At 47.8% G+C, this 19,938-nt stretch overlaps 7 protein-coding genes across 7 annotated transcripts; 4 read left to right on the top strand and 3 right to left on the bottom strand.

The window, feature by feature from the left end:
- Positions 1-949: 949 nt before the first annotated feature.
- Positions 950-1,774, top strand: LHYA1_G002639 (uncharacterized protein; the record flags this gene model as incomplete). Its single annotated transcript, XM_031147614.1, has 1 exon — positions 950-1,774. One exon carries the CDS (start codon positions 950-952, stop codon positions 1,772-1,774), a length of 825 nt encoding a protein of 274 aa, XP_031006828.1.
- A 1,199-nt stretch (positions 1,775-2,973) lies between these two features.
- On the top strand, positions 2,974-5,612 carry vtc4 (Vacuolar transporter chaperone; the record flags this gene model as incomplete). Its single annotated transcript, XM_031147613.1, has 4 exons — positions 2,974-3,543; positions 3,588-3,833; positions 3,886-5,283; positions 5,331-5,612. The coding sequence occupies 4 exons, from the start codon at positions 2,974-2,976 to the stop codon at positions 5,610-5,612; spliced, it is 2,496 nt and encodes an 831-aa protein (XP_031006829.1).
- Positions 5,613-6,206: 594 nt separating this feature from the next.
- LHYA1_G002637 (uncharacterized protein) lies at positions 6,207-7,100 on the top strand (the record flags this gene model as incomplete). Its single annotated transcript, XM_031147612.1, has 3 exons — positions 6,207-6,417; positions 6,570-6,825; positions 6,935-7,100. 3 exons carry the CDS (start codon positions 6,207-6,209, stop codon positions 7,098-7,100), a joined length of 633 nt encoding a protein of 210 aa, XP_031006884.1.
- Positions 7,101-9,696: 2,596 nt separating this feature from the next.
- Positions 9,697-11,278, bottom strand: OST1 (Dolichyl-diphosphooligosaccharide--protein glycosyltransferase subunit; the record flags this gene model as incomplete). The annotated part of the gene is made up of 3 exons (XM_031147611.1): positions 9,697-9,970; positions 10,019-10,917; positions 10,943-11,278. 3 exons carry the CDS (start codon positions 11,276-11,278, stop codon positions 9,697-9,699), a joined length of 1,509 nt encoding a protein of 502 aa, XP_031006823.1.
- An 885-nt stretch (positions 11,279-12,163) lies between these two features.
- hxkA_1 (Hexokinase) lies at positions 12,164-13,735 on the top strand (the record flags this gene model as incomplete). The annotated part of the gene is made up of 4 exons (XM_031147610.1): positions 12,164-12,307; positions 12,357-12,764; positions 12,810-13,264; positions 13,312-13,735. 4 exons carry the CDS (start codon positions 12,164-12,166, stop codon positions 13,733-13,735), a joined length of 1,431 nt encoding a protein of 476 aa, XP_031006821.1.
- A 418-nt stretch (positions 13,736-14,153) lies between these two features.
- Positions 14,154-15,449, bottom strand: RMT2 (Protein arginine N-methyltransferase; the record flags this gene model as incomplete). The annotated part of the gene is made up of 1 exon (XM_031147609.1): positions 14,154-15,449. The coding sequence occupies one exon, from the start codon at positions 15,447-15,449 to the stop codon at positions 14,154-14,156; it is 1,296 nt and encodes a 431-aa protein (XP_031006822.1).
- A 682-nt stretch (positions 15,450-16,131) lies between these two features.
- REG1 (Resistance to glucose repression protein) lies at positions 16,132-19,355 on the bottom strand (the record flags this gene model as incomplete). Its single annotated transcript, XM_031147608.1, has 4 exons — positions 16,132-16,781; positions 16,835-17,103; positions 17,154-18,668; positions 18,715-19,355. The coding sequence occupies 4 exons, from the start codon at positions 19,353-19,355 to the stop codon at positions 16,132-16,134; spliced, it is 3,075 nt and encodes a 1,024-aa protein (XP_031006826.1).
- Between the last annotated feature and the right edge of the window lie 583 nt (positions 19,356-19,938).

Raw genomic sequence — 19,938 nt, 5'->3', positions numbered from 1 at the left:
ACTTCTGCTTCTTCAGCCGAAAAGGAAGCTGGAGAGGGCATGATTTGTACTGTACTGCATATGTGAATGACAACGTTTGTGCGAGGCAGCAATGGAGATGATGATGGCGCAAAGAGAAGATTTAGATGTTTCATTGCCAAGTGAGTCGCGTCTTTATTTCGCATGTCGCTGATGTTACACTTTCAATTTCCAGTGCGTCGGTAGACCCCTGGGCGCTAGGGAAATTGGAGCAAACGATGCTTTGCGGAGTAACGGCGGTATAGTGCCTCTGTACAAAAGCCATACGAGGAGTCGGAACGGGTGGAAAGTTAATGTTGGTAGAGGTGGGGTGGGATTGAAGTCGAGGTTCCCAATAACTTTCTTTGACTTTACGCCTTGCCACTGCTGATGCTGTCCTAAGGTACCTACAAGTAGGTACGGAGTATTGACGTCTGAAAAGACTGCATTTAGCAATATTGAGGCTTGAAATCACCATCATCCCCCAGGCAGAATCGGACGAATGATGTCCTTGTCTTACATGTACCTACCTCCACCCTACCCTCCGTACTACCACCTTTGTATACAGTACCGTTTGTCAAAAAAGGGGCTGTGCGAGCCGATCCTGGCGAATCTCGCTTGCAGTAGCTTGGTGAGATGCGATGTGCTCATTTCCCCCTTGACACCAATTTGTACTTGGTACTTGGATTCCAACCATCCCATCCTTCATCGGCTTACTGCCCCTCATTGTGCCTTGAATCCAATGCTTAATTACGGCACAACGCTTAAAATACCCTCGTGCGTGATTGAGCCCTTCGAAATGACTCGCTTTAAATATCCCCAGATGCCCATTCCTTCATCCTTCCCTCGTCCGTCCATCACTGCACTTTTCATCTAGTAATTCCTCACTGTTTGTATCTCAGATACTGTCCATTCATTGAAATCTTTCTATTTCTCCCAATAATCAATCATCATGCGTTTCACCCAGACTATTTTCGCGCTCGCCGCCTTCACCTCCGCTGTTCTTGCGACCGACCCTACTCCCGGCTTCGATGCCATTAGTTCGCCGAGTACCAAAGATCAAAACCTAGTTGCTGGGTCCGATTTCACCATTACCTGGACCGCATCTAGCTATACCTCCGACAGCGATACTGTATCAATCGTTATCTTGGCTGGCAATGACCCCGCGACCCTTCAACCGGGAGACACCATCACTTCCATCAAGAACAGCGTCGGCAGCTACACTTGGAAGGTTCCTTCTTCTACCGCTGTGACCTACGGCTTCAAGATCCAGTTGAACTCGGACCCAACTATCTTCCAATACTCTCAGCCATTCCATATCACTGGAGGCTCTGCCTCTTCCTCTTCCTCGTCTTCTGTATCCTCAGTCTCATCCGCGAGCGCCATTGCCAGCGCCATTCCCAGCGCCATTCCCAGCACCGTTTCCAGCGCCGTTTCCAGCGCCATTCCCAGCCCCTGCTCTAGCACAATAGTTTCTATCGTCACCGTCACAGCATCTGCCGGCCTCACAACCCCCGAGGTAAAGCTCGCATCCGCGACAATCTCCAACTCCAGCGCAACCGCCGCATCCAATACAACTCTCGTGGCCCCAACAACGTCCGCCATCGCCAATACTAGTACCACGCTGCTCAAGTCGACTATCGGCGCGACCAAGACCGGAGCCAGCTCTAGCTCCTCGGCCACCGCGCCTATCGTGGTCGCCAACGCGGCTGCGAGCAACTTGGCCCAGGGTGGTATTGCGTTGATTGGAGGACTTGTGCTTGCTTTCGCATTGTAGATAGATACTTGGCTTGCTAGGAGACAGGATGAGATGTGGTGGTTAATTTTCTCGCATGTAGTCATGTGGATATAGCATACGGTTTTGGCGTTTGCATTCGCAGTTGCGTTTGCGACCTATGGCATATTCTTGCATTGCATTGCATCTAGCTGAATAGAATACCTAAAGGGGAGAATATTGTGTATTGAGATGATGGTGATGAATATATAAGGCAATGTCATAACTATAAACACTTTCTCTGCGCCTGGTCTCCATTTCTCGGGCAGTCGCATATCGAGTACTGTATCATCAATCATCATATCACAAGTCAAATTAACAATGATCTCTTCCCTCGCTCTCTCTTTCCTACTACCTCTAAGGCTGGAGGATCTAAAAGATCGATTGATGAAATGTGGCCTCGGACTTGGGAAGGAGCGCATCGCTCTTGCGAGACATTTATTAGGGTGCCAATGATAGAGTACGCTCAAAGCCTTTCTTTACTTAAAGAGCTCGATCCCAGGCAATATCCACCTACTCTATCCCAGCCTTAAAAAGAGCATACCACCCTCCGACTAAGGCTGGTTCCTTCTCCAAGAAACATGACTCAGAAATCCAACATCTTTCCACCAACACACTGTACGGTAAACACTTGATTAAGAGCATGAAAAACACGCAACAAAAAACCCCGAGTTTTGAAAGCTTAATTCAAGTAGTAATAAAGTTTAGCGGGTGCACAGAAAAGCACTGATGTATAGTATGAGTGTAAAGGTCTTTTGGGTAGTTCAAGATCAATGCAGTAGAAGAAGATGAGGTGAGGTTAGGAAATGATATGCTAATCGGCTAATACTCATATATACGCCTAGGTTACGTTGAAACGAGAACTAAGCAATGCGATAAGATACTATAGTGTACTGTACGGAAGTACCTTAGCTTGCACATGTGCCAGTAACATTATTTAATTGGCCAATGGAAGAGCTTCCCCTCCAACGACCCAATCTTCTTCTTTTTGGATAATATTGGTAAAACTGGTAACTTGTTCGCTGTCACTACCTTTCTGGCAGAAATTTATAGTTTTATCGCAGTCCCCCGCTCCTCCCTTCAATAGGTATGCCAATTTCACAACCAAACACCTGTCTTGAACCCCCCTCAACGTTCACTCTGAGGCTTCATCGTGCCCCTCAATCAATTATCTTACAACGCGCCCTCGATATGACTCTCAAATGCTAATTCTCAAAGACCTCAGGACCAAAAGAAGTCCCTGGCAGTTTCAAATCCGCGGAGCTCGAGGGCAATACAATATCCTACCAGGCTTTATCGTCATGAAGTTCGGCGAGCAGCTCCGCTCGAGTATAATTGACGAGTACGAATGGTACTACATCGCCTACGATGAGCTGAAGGAGACTCTGAAGAAGGATTATGTGTCGCCTCCCACCAAGCAGAACCCCAAACCGAAGAGGCAGGAGTGGACCGAGGAGGACGAGGGCAAGTTTATCTCGCGCATCGAGCAGGAATTAGATAAAGTCTATACGAAGCAGAAGCTCAAGATCATTGAGATATCCAGACGGATCGGGAGTACCGAGAAGGAGGTCAAAGATGTTGTGCAGAGAATGGAAAGTAGGAGGCCCAGGGCCAGAGATGGTAGTGGTGTCCAGGATAATGATGAGCCGGATAGCGAGGACTTCATGCTGCTGGAGGAAGATCTGAACGAGATCACTGCAGAGGTCAATGATCTCGCCAAATTCGTCCAGCTGAACTACACGGGCTTCCAGAAGATCATCAAGAAGCACGACGTAAGTTTGAATCTTTGCTTTGCAGGCAAGGCTGACCATAGCAGAAACAAACGAAATGGATCCTTAAACCTGTTTTTGCGACGCGACTAAAGGCCAAGCCATTTTTCAAGGATAACTACGATTCGGACATCATCAAGCTTTCAAAATTGTGGGATACTGTCAAGTCGAAGGGAAAGCCTGTGACGGGTGATAGCGCCGCAGGTGGTAGCCAGGGCAGCTTCATTCGACAAACAACCAAATACTGGGTGCACAAGGACAATATAACCGAGGTGAAGCTTATCATAATGAAGGTGTGTATATTTCTGTTTTGGGGTGGTCTTTTCTCTCTCTAATAATAAATAGCATCTCCCCGTTCTCGTTTTCAACTCAAATAAAGAGTTTGATGAGAAAGACACGGCCATTACTTCCATCTACTACGATAACCCCGAAGTGTGGGATCTCTACGAAGGTCGCCTGAAAAAGACAGAAGGCGCGGAAGCGATACGTCTGCGATGGTATGGTGGAATGGATACAGAAACCATTTTCGTGGAGAGGAAGACACATCGTGAAGACTGGACTGGAGAGAAGTCAGTAAAGGCTAGATTTGCTATGAAGGAGAAGAATGTCAATGCATACCTACAAGGAGCCATGCTTCCGGAAGCCATTTTCGAAAAGGCACGGAAAGATGGGAAGAAACCTGCTGCGGTCATAAACGAGGATGAACGACTTGCAAAGGAAATCCAGTATTCGATATTGAAAAAAGGGTATAAGCCAGTCTGCCGATCGTTTTACCACCGTACCGCCTTTCAACTACCTGCTGATGCTCGAGTTCGAATTTCTCTCGACACGGAACTTACAATGGTTCGCGAGGATAACCTCGACGGGCGTGCCAGAGCTGGTGACAACTGGAGACGAATGGATATTGGAATCGACTTTCCGTTCTCGCAATTGCCACCTGAGGATATTGAAATATTTCCATACGCAGTTCTTGAGGTGAAGCTTCAGACGCAATCTGGCCAAGAACCACCTGATTGGGTTCGACAGCTGATTTCCAGCCATCTGGTTGAAGCTGTACCAAAATTCTCTAAATTTATTCACGGGACAGCAACACTCTTCCCTACTCGTATCAATTTGATCCCTTTCTGGTTCCCACAGATGGATATCGATATTCGTAAACCCGCCACACATAATTTTGGCATCCACCATGCTCCTCGGACGAATACAACTAGCACTAGCGACGACGAGGATGACGATTCCGACGATGATTACGATATCTCACAGGAGTCATCAAACACTGCTGTTGCAAATAGCTCGGACGAGAATATTAATCGATTACGCAAGACCCGCGATGAACTGGGCGATCGAGACTTACAGAACCGTGCTACCGGAAACTCTCTAGACATTGAAGAGCAATTAGCTGCGCTTCCTCTCAATGAGGATTACCCTCTATATGATTCCGATGAGGAAGATGACGAGGTAGAAGCCATCGAAGAAGCGCGTCGAATTGGAGGTTGGCCATATTACTCGAAGGTTATAAAGAAGCACGCAAGATTGGCTGGTCAGTCCGTGCTTAACACTCTGCGTATAGTCAAGCCAATAGCAAAGCCATCAGAGGTCCCTAGAAGTGGAATGCAAGCTCAACTTGGAGAGGGTAGGATTATCAGCAGGAGATTCAAAGCACCAAAGGGGAAGAAGATTCATGTGCCGGTGAGAGTAGAGCCAAAGGTCTTCTTTGCTGCCGAGAGGACTTTCTTGTCTTGGGTATGTACTCCATTCACATGTTGGTGACAATACTAACATTTATCCAGCTTGAGATTTCCATCTGGCTCGCTTTAGCAGCCACGACACTACTGAATTTCGGCGACAAGCCATCACGCATGTCCTTCTTTGCCGCTGGAAGTTTGACTGCCATTGCCGCTTTTTTCCTCCTCTACTCCGTCGGTATCTACATGTGGAGAAGTTATGCAATCCGGACGCGGAAGGCTATCAAATACCACGATAAATTTGGACCAACCATGTTATGTGTGATGTTGGTCCTCACTCTGGTACTGAATGCTGTGTTTGAGTTGAAGGAAAGGGAGTTTATTTGATGTACTGGGACAATTGTGTAGCGTAAGTAGTAGGGTTGCTCAAGATCGTGTAGCTACCCACATTGTACATTACGAGAGGGACGTCATTTTCTGTTGCTGAAATCCGGCTGATATTTATCTATGTAATGGGATAAATAGCGTCGCATTTAATACAATCTATGCTTCATGTGCTCCTAGAGACAGAATTGTTAATTCAACCCCTAAGTTTTACCAAAGGATTTAGGTAAGTATCCCAAGAGTACATTGCTTCTCTAATGTGTGTGGTAGAGGAGCGTGGAATAGTAAGCGCTTATCTCAGGGGGAAGCACTCGAGAAGTACCATCAGCACAACTAAGATTTCCAACATCATCCGCGTCACAACCTAGTAGAATATGATAGATATCTCCTTATGTTTTCAACGAATTCCAATTCCATACCTACAAAGTGTAAAAAACCGGAGCAGACAAGGAGTCAAATCACGTGAAACCTGCTGCCTACCTACCCCTACCTACCCAGGACCTTCAACTCAGCCTCTTCCATAGCACTTTTCTGCAACTATCTCTCCTTCTCTCTTCCAACCCTATTTCCCATTAAGTTCCAAGTATCTAGACAAACATGGAGCCTAAGCCCCTCAGAATCCTCTGCTTCGGCGACTCCCTCACAGAAGGCTACACGCACCACGGCCTCAGCTACGCACCCTACTGCACGACGATGGAACAAGTCCTCACAGCAGCCTTGCCGGGAAAAGAGTGGGAAATCAGTGTTGATGAGCAGGGGGTTAGTGGAGAGCTGGTGCTGCATATGGGGGGACGGATGAATGAGATTTGTATGTTTTGTCCTGTCCTCTTGTTTCCCCTCCCCTCATATCTCTCCTCTCCTACTCCATACAAAGTCTATGAGATTAGCTTGGGAGGAATCGAAACTAGATTTGATTTGATTTGATGTCATGTTTAGTTAATCAGGTAGACGAATAAATAGATGCGTCGGATCGAACGTCCGAAGAACCATACGACCTCGTGATCTTCCTAGGCGGGACGAACGATCTCGGCTATGGACGACCCGCGAATGATATATTTACGGATATCAAGAACGTGCTGCAGATGCCACTGGATCATGGGGCGCGGGTGGTCGTTATGACGGTGCCGGAGTGTGGGGTCAAGAGCGGGAAGTTAGATGCGAAGAGGGATGAGTTGAATGGGTCTATTAGGCGGTTTGTGGAGGAGAAGGAAAGCTTGTAAAGTTTCCTTTTTTCCTTTTTTTTTTTAGAAGCGGGAAGCTGTTCTTTGGGATCGATCGAATAATGAAGGGATGTTTTGACTAACGAGCTGGCTGTGGATTTCTAGGTTTCTGTTTGATTTGAAGGAAAAGATTCCGTATCATAGTATGAGTGAGGAAGAGAGAAAGGAGATTTGGGATGATGGGTTGCATTTTACCGCTAAGGGGTATGCGAGGATGGGGAGGGGGGTTGGGGAGAGGGTGGTGGAGATTATGAGTGAGGGGGGGAAATGATTCATGGGGTATCATTTCCTGGGATTTGATAGAGCTCAATGGAGGGGTTCTGAGTATTAGGAAGTGAGATAAATGAAGGCTTCATAGACACTGGCGTTCAAATTCAAGCTTTGGAGACTTTACATTAAGACTAGAGCTCTGTATACCCACTCAATATTTACAACCGTATTTACAAATATTATCTCTAAATATTTAACATTTCTTCAAGCTAGTTCATGCCTCGGAGCATCGTTTCCACGCAATTCCTGTCTCCCAATAGTAGTTTCCGCGCCGTAGGACTCTTTCTCAGGAGGATACTCTCTACTCCCATAGCCACTACGAGAATCCTCCGATATTGGCACTACCGGAGTATCCCCCATTCCACTGCTGATATCACTATATACTGTCGAGTTTTGAGACATGGGACTTCGCGCAATATGCTGCATGTTCACTTGCATATTTCCAAGTTCTGGGTGATGTCCTACCACTGGGTAATGTTCTACCCCTGGGTGATGTCCTACCAGCGCTCCCCTATCTGTGACTGGCGACGGTCCCACTTCCGCACCGCCGTAGCTTCCTTGCTTGTTCCGTCGATGGCGCATTGCAAAGAATATTATGAGTCCGATTATCACGAGACCACCGATTGCGGATCCTATACCGATTCCGGCCTTTGCTCCTGTGCTCAAGGTCCCTGCGCTGGAAGTACTCTTGCTGACAGCAATGGCCGAGGCTGAGGCCGAGGCAGATACAGCAGCAGGGTCAGAAGGATTTGAGGTTGAACTTTTATGTGTATGCGTACTTATGGAAGCAGCAGTCGTACTCACAACGCTCGGCACGGTATAGTATCCAGCTCCCAGATGTACAGGGCCCGGCGCATCAAATAACTCGGGCTCCGGATCATCGCAGTGTATAATGCCATCTGTATCGCCACAGCAATGCCACCTGTCTGTCGTTTTGTTGTAGACAATATCTGTGTAGTTGAAAGAGGAACAGTGGGTGTTGCAGTTATCGGAATTTAGGCTGGGATCTGTGCAACCGCCGACGTAGTAGCCGGTTGTTTGGCCTAGAGTAGGGCCTGCGTGTGTATATTGGCATATGCCGTCGGCGAGACAGGTGTCATTAACAGCGCAGCAGGTTTTGTAGCCCTGGGTTTGTTAGAAAGGAAGTAATAGTAGTAGGGGAAGACGCACGGTACCAGGTGATATAACACCACATGGTCCGTCTGAGGAGGACTGTATTTGGTTGTTCGTCTCATACCAGCAGGATGTGTCGAGGTCGTTTGCTTTTACATTTGGTATACTGAGGAAGAGGGCAATTGCAAAGAGGGGTGTGGACGAGCGCATCTTGGGCTCCTACTACCTCTGCGAGGTATCTGTCTCTGATGGCTGAAATTATCGACCGAATGGAGCGTCGGTACACCAATGCTTCAATTGCTCGTAGGCGAAACACATATATCGAGTATGCAAGCAACACTGGACACTGAAGCTGAGTAGAAACTTAGACGGTAGAGTGCAAAGGAAAAGACCCAGGACACAGGAACAGGCCCAGGACGCAAGGGATTGGCTACCGACGGGTTTATACAGTACAGGGCAAGAAAGAGCACCTCATTTTCTCATTAAGCCACAGTTCCTCCGAGACTGTGGAGTACCTCTGCACAAGCACAGCTCCGTATTGTTATCAAGTGACTTCCAGTCGCCGACTATTAGTGGCCTCGTCGCTGGGATCCCCAATCATATTTCAGGGAACAAGGAACCCCTCCAGAGAAAGTGGGCAAGCTGTGGGGTACGATAAAATAGGCGGATTTGATCCATACTAAATCCACCACCTAATATCACCTTGCTGCCAGCAATAATTTGAAATTTTGAGTAAACTGAGAGTATATATATTAAATAGAGCTACGATCTTTTATTTCATAAATTTTCCAGAAGGAATTCTTCATATTTAGCCATAAAATAGGTTATTTTAATGCGAATTTAGTAGGGTGGCTTGTGCAAAAAATGTGCCTATTTTTCCGTACCGTTCCGTAGAGGCACCTGTCGGCTGATGGACCACATGGAGGATGTAGCGTTGATCCTAGATCAAGCTTAACTTCTCGTCCCGCTTAAGTTTAAATATAGAATGATTCAAGGACGGGACGTTTCAGATAACAATCACCTCACGGCTTTCAAGTTCTAGATTTCAAAATGCTTCAACTTGCGGATACAAATAGAGCTGTCTAGTCTGCGAGCGTGGCGCATTCTGATGTGCCTTGAATCCCTTGAAGACGGCGTTTTTTATATGTGCAGGCATATCTCGAGATCGCGCTTCGCATTGACGCGCCAACTTGGGCAACATGTGCGAGTCAGCTGATACTATTTGTAATTACAATTAGCGATCTTTTGACAATCGATACTCGAACCAGGTTGTCCCCGTTCTTACAGCCCACAAGCAAGGCATGAGAAATGATTTAAAAAACCCGAGCGTGCTTGTGATTAAGTCTCAAGAAGAAATCTCCCACTGTCGCAAATGCTAGGTAGGCACTTGCCATGACGAAAGCCAAGAGAAAATGGACAAGGAAACGACTTTTTATTCTACATCGCATCGCTATAACTGTACATATACGCCTCCCAGAACTCCTCTAAGATCGCTTGTTCTTTATTGTGACATCCAGACTGCCAATTCCCCACGCCGCAGCGAACAAGCTCAAAATGGTCACAAAAATCACCAATGGTTTCCGGAAACCAGCTAGGAGTGGGTAGTCATAGGTCACTATCAGCTCACGGTCTCGGAGATCATCGACGATGTTGATTGCAGTCAGAGTGAGTGCTGTGCGGCCGGTAGTGTCCATGAATGTTCGGTGGAGGGAGGTGCTAGCGCTAACGAGAGGGACGGTGGTGCTGTATTGAACATTCCTGTGACTTGTTAGCAGATGCAGTGTTGAGTAGAAGTGGATAACATACTCAGCGCCCTCTGGGAGGATCACACGAAGCTCGATATGTTCGTACTCGATTCCTTCAGGCTGTTTTGGCCCCTCAAGGAAAGGTACATTCAGAACATAGCCTTCTCCACCACTCAGTTTACGCAGGTACTTTTTGAGATCCGCGTTCCATCCGACACGGAATGGGTAGTTCCAGCCTCCGAATACTGGATATCTGGGCTTGATCTCAAGGTTGGCCTCGCGTCTGTTACTCCTGAATCTGGATGTAGAGACGTTACCAATAACATCCGTGAAGTATGGCTCCAAGCTTCCAACTCTCAAAGGGAACCTGAGTTCCTTCACTGCTGTGGATGGAGGATTGTAGTATGTCTGAGAAGCCCACTCGACTCGGGAGAACTGCTTGCTGAGGTTGGCAGCCCGGTTCGTCATGATATATCGCTCCTCGAATGCAATGTTTCCACCCCAGTGGCTAACTTCAATATCCCTCTCCAACTCTGATACGTGGATCAATGGCTTCGTGAATTCATATCGGACCTTGACTGGCTCCACGGCACCAGCTGGTACCTCTCCATATGATCCATATGTGAACTTGGAGCCCTGCTTCTGGGGCGATTCCGGTGAGCCCTTTGTTCCTGGAACAATCGTGTATTCAGGAACCGTAGTCGAGGGAAACTTGACCTCCGTCTTCTGCTTCAATGTATCATATGCTGACTGGCAATACGCGGATAACGTGTAAACGAGGTATTGCTTGTCTGCTTGGGCAATGGTCGCTGGTAGAGGGTTCAATGCCGAGAGGTAGTAGAAAGAAATGCCTAATGTTTGCTGTGCCTTGGGTGCAAGGGGTTCTGGAAGATGTATGCGATAGAATTGCGTGTCACTATAGCATCTGTTAGTGCCTGTCAATGGTAGGTAGATAATGAACTTGCCTTGTAGTGTCAAATTCAACAGCCTCCACTTCGAACAAAGGACTTTCTGGGTTCTTCCTGTCCTTCACCTCCAATCCTCCAATCGTCGCCATCTGCTGGGACGTGAATGGTATGAAATACTCATCTTGGGGCGTACTGGCGACGTTCTCAATCACCACATTGATGGATTCTTTTGGATAGCTCTTCTCTAGATTGATAATATGTACCAAGTTGGCATTTTTGAAATTCTGCGCGGGTCTGAAGGTTGAGGGTAAAATAAGTTTGGAGGTAAGTGGTTTCGTCAAGTTTCCCTTCTCTACGCAAACAGCAGCGGATGCAAATGAGAGGACGGCGGTTGCGATCGCCAATGGCCTCATCTTGAATCACAGAGGCAGGCCAGCGGGAAAATCAAATGGGCCTCGGAGAAGAAAAGTCCTTGGTTTGGAGTGGTGGTGATTGTAAGTATACGCGGAGTGATTAAGCTCTGTGTACTGTAGAGCTTACGCAAGGTGTTCTTCTAGAGATGTGTCAGCCACAGTGGTTTCCTTGTGTGGCTGTGGCTGAAATAATTGATGAGTAAGCAATGTTGGTGGGGGTCGCGTCGCTGTGACGAAACGGGCCGGGGACATCCCACCAGGTTTTATCACAAGAATCAAAAACTCTCCCCATTTCCCATTGCTTCTTTTCCATCTCCAATCCTCTCTCGTCCTCTTATCCTTCAATCTTTGGGATCCCAAGGTTCACATACAGTCCATCCCTCTTCCCTCTCTCGCAATCCCTGTTCAATATGGTCGGTCTTGGACCCCGCCGTCCGCCTTCCCGAAAGGGTCAGTACTCCCCTATTTCCCACGCATTGTTTGTATTCAGATGGAATCCTTGTGAGGGAGGTACTGCGTTATTCAAGGAATATACTCTGGCATTTGGCTATTCATCATGCCCGCGTGCCCTTGTGGTACAGTGGAGTTTCTCCCCGTTGCAAGGGAGGGGTATTCTTTCAGAGTTCACCAGCCCCGAGTTGCTTGATACTCTTATTATGGTACTCCTATTATGGTACTCCTGCTCTAGCATTGCTCTTGACAGATCCAACCGCATTGTTTTCTCCTTACCAAACAACAATATATAGACTTATATACGCATACTTACCTCATGAGACTGGTAAAAGCAAGTCAGCTCACCGCTATTACGTGCTAGTGGCCGTATGATCTTGGCTCATGGTTGCTTTTGTGCATGCGGGCTTATACTGACATACAAATATAGGTTCCATGGCCGATGTGCCAAAGGATCTTCTCCAGCAGATCGAGCGGCTCGAAAAGCTATTCACGGTTGACGCGCACATGCTGAAGAAGGTCACTGACCACTTCATTACTGAGCTTGATAAGGGCTTGTCAGTCGAGGGAGGTAGCATCGTAAGTCAACATTCAACATTCTCGTATGTCATTTGTTAAATCCTCTTAGCCTATGAACCCAACATGGTGCATGGGTTTCCCCACTGGTGATGAGACCGGGACTTTCCTTGCGCTGGATATGGGTGGAACAAACTTGCGAGTTTGTGAGATCATCTTGACTGACCAAAAATCTGAATTCGACATCATTCAATCCAAATACCGCATGCCAGAAGAGCTGAAGACTGGCGAGTCCGATGAACTTTGGGAGTACATCGCAGACTGTCTTCAACAATTCGTCGAAACCCACCATAATGGTCAAAAGCTCGACGAATTGCACTTGGGTTTCACCTTCTCCTTCCCAGCCACACAAGATTACATAGACCACGGTGTTCTCCAACGATGGACCAAGGGATTTGATATTGCAGGTGTTGAAGGCGAGAATGTGGTTCCTATGTTTGAGGCTGCCATCGCCAAGCGGGTATGTCGTATCTGCTGATTTTAGGATATCACTAACATCGAGAAGGGCGTTCCCATCAAGCTAACTGCTTTGATCAATGATACTACTGGTACCATGATCGCTTCTGCTTATACCGACCCCAAGATGAAAATTGGATGTATTTTTGGTACTGGATGTAACGCAGCTTACATGGAAGATTGTGGATCGATTCCGAAGTTGGCTCACATGAACCTCCCAAAAGATATGCCAATGGCTATCAACTGCGAGTGGGGTGCCTTTGACAACGAGCACAAAGTTTTGCCACGAACTCAATACGACATCATCGTCGATAAAGACTCTCCACGTCCGGGTCAGCAAGCTTTCGAGAAGATGATTGCTGGTCTATACCTCGGTGAAATCTTCCGTCTCGTATTGGTGGACCTTCACGATAACAAGGAGATCCACATCTTTGAGGGCCAGAACATTGACAAGCTCCGAAAGGCATATACCTTGGACTCATCATTCCTTTCCCTGGTCGAGGAGTAAGTTTCGTGTAATACTATGATTTGCAGAACCTGACGTCATACAGGGACCCTTTTGAGAACTTGTCTGAGACGGGCGATCTTTTCAGTAACAAGCTATCTATCACCACAACCCGCCCTGAGCTCGAGCTCATCCGTCGTCTTGCAGAGCTGATCGGAACCCGTGCTGCACGTCTCTCTGCTTGTGGTGTCGCCGCCATTGCAAAGAAGAAGGGATACAAGACCTGTCATGTCGGCGCCGACGGATCCGTCTTCAACAAGTACCCCCACTTCAAGCAACGTGGTGCTGTGGCACTCCGAGAGATTCTTGACTGGCCAGCCAAAAAGAGCCCCAAGGAAGAAGACCCTATTGAAATCCTTGCTGCTGAGGATGGTTCTGGAGTTGGTGCTGCGCTCATTGCTGCATTGACTCTCAAGCGCGTCAAGGAGGGCAATTTCGCTGGTATTCTGCACCCCGAGAAATACAAGTAGACACTGTACCGGACATGAAGAAAGGATGCTTGTATATGCCAGAAATTACGACGAAATGATAAAGAACTTGTGGTTTTACGGAGGGTTGTTTACACTAGAAAAGGTTGGTCGGATTGGAGGCTAGATTACTATGTACCTCTCCTACGGAAGCTTGGTCCTTGTCATTATGCCTTCTTTATGTACTGTGAACTATATATGCTGTTTACAAATTTAAAAGAGGAAATATCAGCTAGAATCACAAAGACATACCAACGACAAGAACGGGTGTCCAGATCTAAGAGTCTCAATCCTCCATTTGAGAGTTCTATGCACTTGAAGTATAGTATATGCTTTTAGTCTCATGTGCTACAGCACGGGTATCATTTAGTATATCTATCGCCAGCTTCATCTCTCATAAATCCACCCCTCCCATCTCATCTCAAGCCAAGAAACTGCAAATCGGCAACCTATATGTATCCAATGTCCAGTACCGTCTCCTGACACCCTTCCACTCCCCCTCACCCTCACCACCCAACTCCTCCACAGGCACATCGGTCCACTCCACATCCATCCCTGCTTCACTCAAATCCAACTCCGCAACCCTGGTATACACATCATAGCACACCCTCCTATCAGCACCCAGGCCATTAAAGAACCCAAACCGCCCATTCTCATCGAGTAGTCCCGGCACGAACTCGGAGAAAAATTCCTTTAGCGCGCTGTAATCTTCCCCGAACGTGTCGAAGTAGATGGCGTCAAATACCTCTCCACTTTCCAAGAGTCCGGGTAGCGTATCCTGCCATCTGCCCTTATGAACCACGTATTTCCCTCCTGGTGGCGCGCTGCTCTCCCACGCACTGCTGAAGTCCGAGTCTGCTGCTGCCAGTTTCTCTAGAACCGCGGGGTGTGCTTCGATGATGTGATGCGAGCGTGGTTTGGTGGCTGCGAACATGCGGTCTATGATGCCCATTCCGAACCCGATGTTCAGGATCCTGGCTCCTTCTCCTGCTTGCTGGTTCTGGTTCGGTAGGAGGAGATCGACACTGCGACGCATGATATTGGTTTCCCAGGCCATCATGACACCATTTGCGTCGGCATCTAGCAGTTTATCGTCTTCGAATTTCAGGGTCGAGGCTAGGTAATCCGCGGAGTTGACATCTTTCTTTTCTTCCCCCTCACCCTCCACCCCTTCTGCCGTATGCCCATTCGTTTCGCTCTCCATGGCATCGACATCGGCCTCTCCCTCCTCCTCATCCTCTTCATCCCCACTATCCAACGCCTCATACCTCCCCATAATCCCTAACAGCATCTCCGCCCTAACCCCCGCCTCCACACACAGCTCATACAAGTCCCTCGTCTTCGTCCCCAGCCTCCACGCCAGGCACCCTGGCGTCTCATTCCTTACATCGAGATCATTCCAAATCGCGCCCGACATGAATAACTCCCTCACGACATCCTTAGCCTTCTCTATATCCACCTTCTCCCCATCCCCCTTCTCCCCACCCACCTCCCATACAACCACTTCAGAAGAATTCCCCTCCTCATCTTCACACGCCGCAATCGCAGCATGCAGCGGCGTGAACCCCGTTTCCGGATCTTGCACAGATGCGTTCCCCGGGATGCGCAGCAGGGGTTTGAGGGCTGCGAGGTTGTGCTGGGAGGCGTGCAGGAGGATTGTTTGCGTATTTTCGTCGATTGGATTTAGAGTCGGGAGGGTGAAGGCTGGGTCATCCATTGTACTTGTTAGGTATAGGTAGGTATGTGTATGGATGATAGGACTTTTTGACTCTTTGGTGGGATGGGAGAATGGAAACTTTTTTGGTGGGGGTGGGATGCGGTGGGCGGCGGTGTTGGGAGGCAGAAAGAATATTGACACGTGATGAGGACCCTTCTGCACAGAAAGAGATAGTAGTTTGGTGTAGAGATCTGATGTCTTGCGTGTGGACTGTATAGTGGCGTTCAGCACATTAGATCACATGTTGAAATGAATACGGAGTGGTTGTGGTTGAGGTATGTTTTTTGATTCGATACCTGTAAAACCATGCTTGCCAGAACTTGCTTAGTAGCATATCTAATTATACGGCTAATTCTAATATGATATATGGTGTAATGTGCAAGTATACATATCTTCATATACACATGCAAACCCAATTAGCACAACTGGTTAAGTGCAATGACCGAGAACCCGCCTTTGGTTTTCTCGATCGTCTTGAGACTTGCTATTGTGTGCAGCTCCATTCTGCTGCGCCGCCGAATCCTTTATAAGGCTCCGATGTTGATCAAGAGCCGATAAGTGGGGCCCGGCCTTCCTCCGCGATGATGGTATATATTCGGCAAAAGTTCTATACTTTGTTTTGCCGGCTTTCATGACCACCCCAGATGAACAAATGTATCGAAAGGCTTCAAGGCTCTCAATATCAAATGTTCATCCACCAATCAGCTTCATCTTCCGTCGATTCAAGTTGATGCCAAGAGGGATAGGCGTTTGAATCGCTCAAACCGAAACGATTAGTAGGAGTACCAGAAATGCCATCTTGGATCCGTGTGTCGAGACCCGAATTGAGGCAAGTACAAGAACCCTGGCAACTGCAGCGAGGCTCACTTGCGTATCCAGAGTCGGAGAAAATATCTCGTCTTGGTTGTTCGGCTTGTCCGAGCCGTGAAAGGTCCAGTGCAGGCTGTTCAGTACGAAGAGGAGCTTCAAATGCAGCGTCGAGAAAGTTTGACTGGAGAGGTAAGCTGTATGCGGCCCAGTCTTCAGCCCAAGTTACTCGCGGCAATGAACGAGACATATTATTGCTCGCCGGGGAGATGGCTTGGGTCACCATATCTGGATCAACCCCTTGCCTTTCTCGGTATGCTCGAAAAACTCGGTCTTGGCAGTCTTGAATGATTCCGACGAGGCTTCCGATCAAAGAGGCCTCCAGCGGCTGGGTCTCCCGGTGGACAACTTCCTCGATATTACTACGAACCAGGCGGGGGAGCTCACGCCGAATGTACTCCTCGTAATTTGCTAGTTCTCGGGAATCAGGCGACGACGGGGTTTCTGTTTTGACTGCCTCAAAATCTAGGGCACCGTTAGCATACATGTAACTCAGATTGAGCATTTTAGGAACTTACATGGAGAGGGAATTTCTTCATTGGGGAATAGCAGCTTATAAATATCTCTCCATCTGTCACCATCGTTTTGATTTGGATGAGACTTCTTCCTACTTCTGAGCTGTCTCTCGATAACTGGAGTGATTCCTGTAGGCGGGTTCCCCGGTTGAACATGGCATATATCACCAGCGGCAACTGTGATGTGTGAATCAAGCTGTTGCTGCGTTTTGAAGGTTCGCCAACATCTTTTGCAGTGAGGTGAAACTTGATGGCACCTATACAAGTGTTCCCTAAGTTCTAATTAGCATAAGATCCATAAAACCGAGGTCGAAAAACTCACTTCACCCTCGCTATTGACCGCCAGTTATTCAAAGCACATACTCTATTGTTGTATATGTTATATTGGCGCGAATTGTGTTTCCGAAAGGGGCAAGCAAATCTTGTTTCATCTCCTTCTTTTGGCGCTGAGGATCGGCGTGGTTGCCGAGATCTCCTCTCCTCATTGTCCTCAGCCCCTTCATCGTCATCAATCCTTTGCCGCTTCCTTTCAGCTTGCTTCGACGGCGCTGAACTACTTGATGTGGTGATGCTAGTTGGTGTTGAGGATGGGGAGGTGTTATTACACGTGGTGATATTACAGTCCCATTCTTGATGGTTGAAAAGGATCCAGAACTCATCCATCACCCTATCTACCAAGTCTTCCTTGATGGGGTTTAGGATAGAGCCCATGTCATTTTTGTCTGACAGCCTCTCGACATCCAAGTCACGAAGAGAGCCATTCGAGGGCTCATCAGACTCCACACTACAGTCTTCTGATGTGCTCTGTGTATCTGAGTCGACGTCTGAGTCTGTTCCTGTTGAGCCCTTCTCGCTGATTGAAGTATCTTCAGAGGCAGCCTCTTCTTCGAGGACGGCGGTGATACCAGATGGCGCTATGTTGTGAGAATGCAAGAAATCATCAGGGTTATCGGTATCCTGTTTTGAGCGAGCATTTCTCTCACTGGATGACCTTGCCTGAGCGACTTCGTGGGCTCGGACTTGATCGTACGTAGAAACATCACGTGAAGTGAGTTCACCGCCTGAAGTCATATCAGACGTCGCATAATAATCATCCCGAGGAGCGAAACATTCTAGCCAGTCTTCCTCGTCACTATCGTCATGGACTGCCCGGATCGAATCAGACTCCACTGTGCATACAGTCCCTATGGATGTGTCGTAGACGTAGGAGGAAGGAGTCCAACAAGTCGATTTATTGGCAGGCCTGGGAGGTGTTTCGGTAGCCTTAGGATCGTTCAGTGTGGTTGTTGGAAGCGTTGCGATTGTTTTCATTGGACTAGGAGGATCCTGTGCAGATTTGTCCAACAGTGAGGAAGCTTTGTTGTATAACCTCACGTTGGCTTGTTGCGTCTGACTGTAATACATCGTCAGGCAATCTTCGAGTTCATTTTCGTTTCCAGGCTCTTCATGGTCCCCCTTTTCCAGTGCAATATATTGCTCCACCCTTTCGTGAAATCGTACGTTTTTTCCTGCCGTCGAAAGGTTTTGGACGGAGTTAATCCTTGTTGTGGAAGCATACCTAACAGAATTCCTGGTCGGATCATTCTGATTCGGCTCTAAATAATCATCATGGGGGCGAAATGCGGTGCTTTCGGGTTGTTTGTCCAGAGAAGACGATGATATGGAGCGTTGGAGCAAAGTCTCGTACAAGGTCCGTTTCTTTAGAATAGGCTTTATATTTAGGGGTAAGACCTGGTGTATAGTTGATACTGTAGCTCCTGAAGTATAACACAAATCTGACTCGTTAGCGATGGTCTGAAGAGGCCCGTATAGCCAAGTGACATCGCGATCCTTGTTCCTGATATATGTTAGCAGGCGACACACACGCGGCTAGCACCACATACCAACTAATGGTGTCAGGTTTTATTGTGACGAGATTCTGTCTTGCTTTCCCCCAAATTCGCCACGCTGCATTCTCTAATCTTTCCTTTTTGCTATAATCTGATCGTTTTGACCGAAGATGCTTCCAAGACGACCAAATATCTTCTTCACACCAGTCATGTGAGAGATAATCTACATGTCTCGAGGGGATAGCAACAACTGCGACATCATCTTCAGCTCGTTCTATTAAGTCTGGCGAATTAGAGTCTCCCGTTGGACTAATTGCCGGAAAGGAATGGAAATCATCGCATGAGCCCGAAACCCGCAGGCCAGAATTGGTATCGTCGTACGAAGGAAAATCAATTTGCTCTTCATCCCCGGGAAGGTCGTCAACGCCGCCGAGGGAGAAGGTAGTGCGTGTTGAGTGAGATCCCGCAACACTACTAGAGCGCCCGGTGCTAACATTGCTTTCTGTTTCACTCGATTGCGAGGCATCAACGTCGCTATCGATCAAATTCAGGTCCGCCCGCGAATACTCCGAGAAGGAGAGATGGCGATTTGGAATGGGGCTCTTTCCGTGCTTTGGAGTTGAGAAAGTTTTATACTCTATGATATCTTCCCATTCAAAATGAACATCCTCGGGTCCAGGCCGTGAGTCGTCCATGGTCTGGGTATAAAAAGTGCTTCGAAGTTCGAAGAGACAGGCACGGGCCGCCAAAGCCTCGTCGGATAAGCAAAAGTCTCAACAATTTACGCTCTTTCGATAATGGCCGTCCAAGGGGTGCAGATTGTCGGGTCATGTCAGGCAAAGATGACTCGTACTCGTAGGCGGCGGAATGCACGACGTGATTGTTTGTAGATGTCAACTCCGGAGGCTCTCTTCGAAGATTCTCAGAAATTCAACGTTCAGCTCGGACGTATGTGGTGGCTGTTGAGAACTCGCGACTTGCGCGTAACTACTTTAGATGGACATCACCTCCCAGATCGGGCTAGAGACGCAGGGGAAATGAGCCTTATGCGCGAACGCGGGCCGCTTTTTACTGTAAATTCGGAAGTCCGGCCTCACGCCCTCAACAAAATCCTGACAATTTATGTAAAGCAGCGGTGTGATCTGCTGTTAGCAGCGGTAATACGAGGTAATTATTGTAAGATTATATTTAATCCACGCCTCTGATACATTTGGTATCATTACGGAGTATTATTATTATAGCATGGGGTTGCAATCAGCCGTCAATTTCAATACTGTA

The sequence above is a fragment of the Lachnellula hyalina genome, assembly GCF_007821495.1.
Source record: "Lachnellula hyalina strain CBS 185.66 chromosome Unknown contig00037, whole genome shotgun sequence".
Lineage (NCBI taxonomy): Eukaryota > Fungi > Ascomycota > Leotiomycetes > Helotiales > Lachnaceae > Lachnellula > Lachnellula hyalina.
This window is presented reverse-complemented; position numbering and strand designations above follow the sequence as displayed.